Source organism: Neopelma chrysocephalum, unplaced genomic scaffold (assembly GCF_003984885.1).
Source record: "Neopelma chrysocephalum unplaced genomic scaffold, ASM398488v2 Primary Assembly neopelma1_91, whole genome shotgun sequence".
Taxonomy (NCBI): domain Eukaryota; kingdom Metazoa; phylum Chordata; class Aves; order Passeriformes; family Pipridae; genus Neopelma; species Neopelma chrysocephalum.
In genome coordinates this window covers 4,303,150-4,306,038 of record NW_020897753.1, presented here as the reverse complement: position 1 = coordinate 4,306,038, position 2,889 = coordinate 4,303,150, and the positions used below count along the sequence as shown (strand labels likewise).

Sequence of the window (2,889 nt, the reverse complement as noted above, 5' to 3'; positions counted from 1 at the left end):
TTATTGAACAACAAAACGCCACATTCCCAACAAGGAAAATCTTCCAGTCTTTTTTATCCCTGCCTGGTCTTCCAGAATCCTTCCAGACTTCCCTTTTTGTGTTCAGTTTCTAGGGAATACTTACATTGGATACCACTGTGATGAAGGCATGTGCTATGAGGAAGGGCAGCGTCTCGGGGCTCCCAAACTCGAAACAATCCTTCATGAGGGAAAGGCCATTTTTTCCACAGAACAGACAAACATAACGAAGCAAGTGCAGGGGGACTTCTACATCCTGCAAAAACATGAAAAAAAGGAAGAATTTTAACTATCAGTATCAGAGCCATGAAGTCATCCAATGAGTGTAATAAAATAAATGAATATTTGAAGTTTCTGGGATAACTTACGTTCATATCACAGAACGCCCCTAAGATATTGCTTTCTTGAGCTGAAATATCCTGTTTAAAAAGAAAAAAAAGCAGAGTTAACTGAAGCAATAAAAATACATTTATAGAACAAAAAATCATTTTTGTTAAGTGATCATTACCAGGTATCACTGTCGCCCAATAGAAGAAAACCAAACTCCCTAATTCAGGGGAAGACACAAGTTTTGCTCCACTTTTACATTCCAAACCACACTTTTCCATACTTTTTACTTTGTTAAGAAGTAGACATAAGTACACAAAGATAGGCTTACGAGAACATCTCAGTGGCTCTCTCGACACCTGGATTAACAGATTATTCTACAATCCCAGCCCCTTCAGATCCCCAGTTTTTTCCAAAGGAATATGGCACACAGAGCAGAACCGACCCAGGGAACTCTGGAAGGCAATTTCTCCATAAAGATGACACACATATGCAAACACCTGAATTTAGATGAAATGCAGGATGTCCCACAATCCTGTATTTCATGATTTAAGGGGTTAAAACTGTCAAATTATTCATTGCCAGCAGAATATTAAAATTCTCCAACTTCGACTACCATATATTTTTATATGTAACAAAACACATCATAAAATGGAAGTGTCATATTCTTACAGGATTAAGGCAAGATGGGGAAGGAATTGTATCACCCTATCACTCTGTTAACTACTTGCTGCAACCAGAAATCTATTTGCTAGAAGTGCTAAACTGAAGAGGGTTTGGGAAAACAGCTTTTCTTTTTAATGCCCACGACATCCACTTGTCGGGCAACAAAGAGCAGGAAGTTTCTTTCTTAGGGCTGTGACACCTCTTGGGTGTTTGGGGCACATGGTTGGGGGCAAAAGGGCACTGGAGGTAGAAAATGTGACAGTAAAACACAACATTGCCATGGATACAAATTCCTCTTCCCATCCCTCTCCAGCACTGACAGTCACCAATCAAATGGAAGTTGAACAGAAAGTTCAGTTTTTAAGAGAAACTTCCTGACTATATTTTAAATAGCTGTGTAGGAGTGAGCTTCCAACTGTACCAGAGGATGCTGGAGGCAAGCAATTTTGGATGGATTAAGTGTGATACAAACATTTTGAATTATTCAATATGCTCATATTATAGCTAAGCATTTATTTTTCCTTTTTTTTTTCCCCCTGCTGAACTCCAAGTCATGCCTGAACTCGTGATACTCCAGCAATTCTTTTTAAAGCAGCTCTGGAGGCAGTAGGTGGTGTGTTTTTAAGCAGCAAGGAAAGATGTTCAGTGCTCTGCTCAGGAAAACTGCAGGAAGAGTGTGAGAAATTCCATTAGTTTTCTTGAATAAAACAGAGACCTGTTGTCAAATCAACTCCAGCTCTTGGAATGCAGGAACCACAAAAACTCAGGGAGGGCTGTGGGACAAGTCTTGCAAAGCTTGTAAAACTGCTGCAGTTGAGAGGCTGAGTCTGGAAATGTGACTTCTGTCCTTGGAGATGTGGAACAGAACGGTCTGAAAGCTCCTGAAGCTCAAATTTATCAGGAAATAAGAGAATTCCTCATGGGAATCTACTATGGTGTTAAAGCTCACCATCACTTCACGGGATCTTACAGCCTTCCCGGACCTAAAAGGGGCTGGAGAAAAGCTGGAGAGGGACTTTTTACCAAGGCAGGCAGGGATAGTGTTGTCCCAAAGGCCTCCAGCAACAGGAAAAGGGGGAATGGCTTCACACTGAAAGAGGGTGGGTTTAGATGGGATGTCAGGAAGAAATTCCTCCCTGTGAGGGTGGGGAGGCCCTGGCACAGGTTGCCCAGAGAAGCTGTGGCTGCCCCATCCCTGGAAGTGTCCAAGGCCAGGCTGGACAGGGCTTGGAGCAACCTGGGCTAGTGGAAGGTGTCCCTGCTCATGGCAGGGTGAAACTGGGTGAAAATATTTACTTGGAGAAGCAGAAGAGCACAAGATTCCAAACAGGGAACTACAGCTACAGACACCTGAACAACTGATTTTTTCCCCCTCTTTCATTTCATCCCGTCAAGAACTGCTCCATGGTCAGGTAACTCCCTTCGGATTCAATGTTCATTCCGAGCCACTGCAAAGTTCAGGAGTTCACTTCACATTGTTGCTTCTCTCTGCACAGGATTTTAAGAGCCTCCTTTTATAGATTTTTTCCTTCCTCTGAAGTGTATTAAACTTGCTGCACAAAGTATGAAAAGAACAGGGCACACAGTCTTAAAACTATCCCGCGTGCAAAAGCTCTTAAAGATATCCCATAAATCCAAAAAAAATGAAACTCATTTCAAAGCATGAACATTTCTCAAGAAAACAACCAATGGCATTTATAAAGATATTTTGAGTGAATTTTGTTTAGGATGAAAAGTAGGCACAAAGGCCTCTCCGGGCACCAAAAATATCGGGGGATTTTAACACAAGCAAAAGGTGTTGTGGTCTTCCTGAATTCCTAAACCAGGGAGAACCTCCGACTTCCACAAGGATGTTTTTCTTCTCCACCAGACAGTCAA

The 2,889-nt window shown here is 42.0% G+C and overlaps 1 protein-coding gene across 9 annotated transcripts in view; it reads right to left on the bottom strand.

Moving 5' to 3' along the window:
• Positions 1-2,889, bottom strand: part of USP34 (ubiquitin specific peptidase 34) — a 108,533-nt gene that overhangs the window by 82,327 nt on the left and 23,317 nt on the right. For all 9 annotated transcript variants that reach the window (XM_027693237.1, XM_027693242.1, XM_027693240.1 and 6 more), the window contains exons 4-5: positions 387-437; positions 125-274 (exon numbers count right to left, since the gene is read on the bottom strand). In XM_027693237.1, coding sequence (XP_027549038.1) covers positions 125-274; positions 387-437 — 201 coding nt within the window. The remainder of the gene's footprint in view (positions 1-124; positions 275-386; positions 438-2,889) is intronic.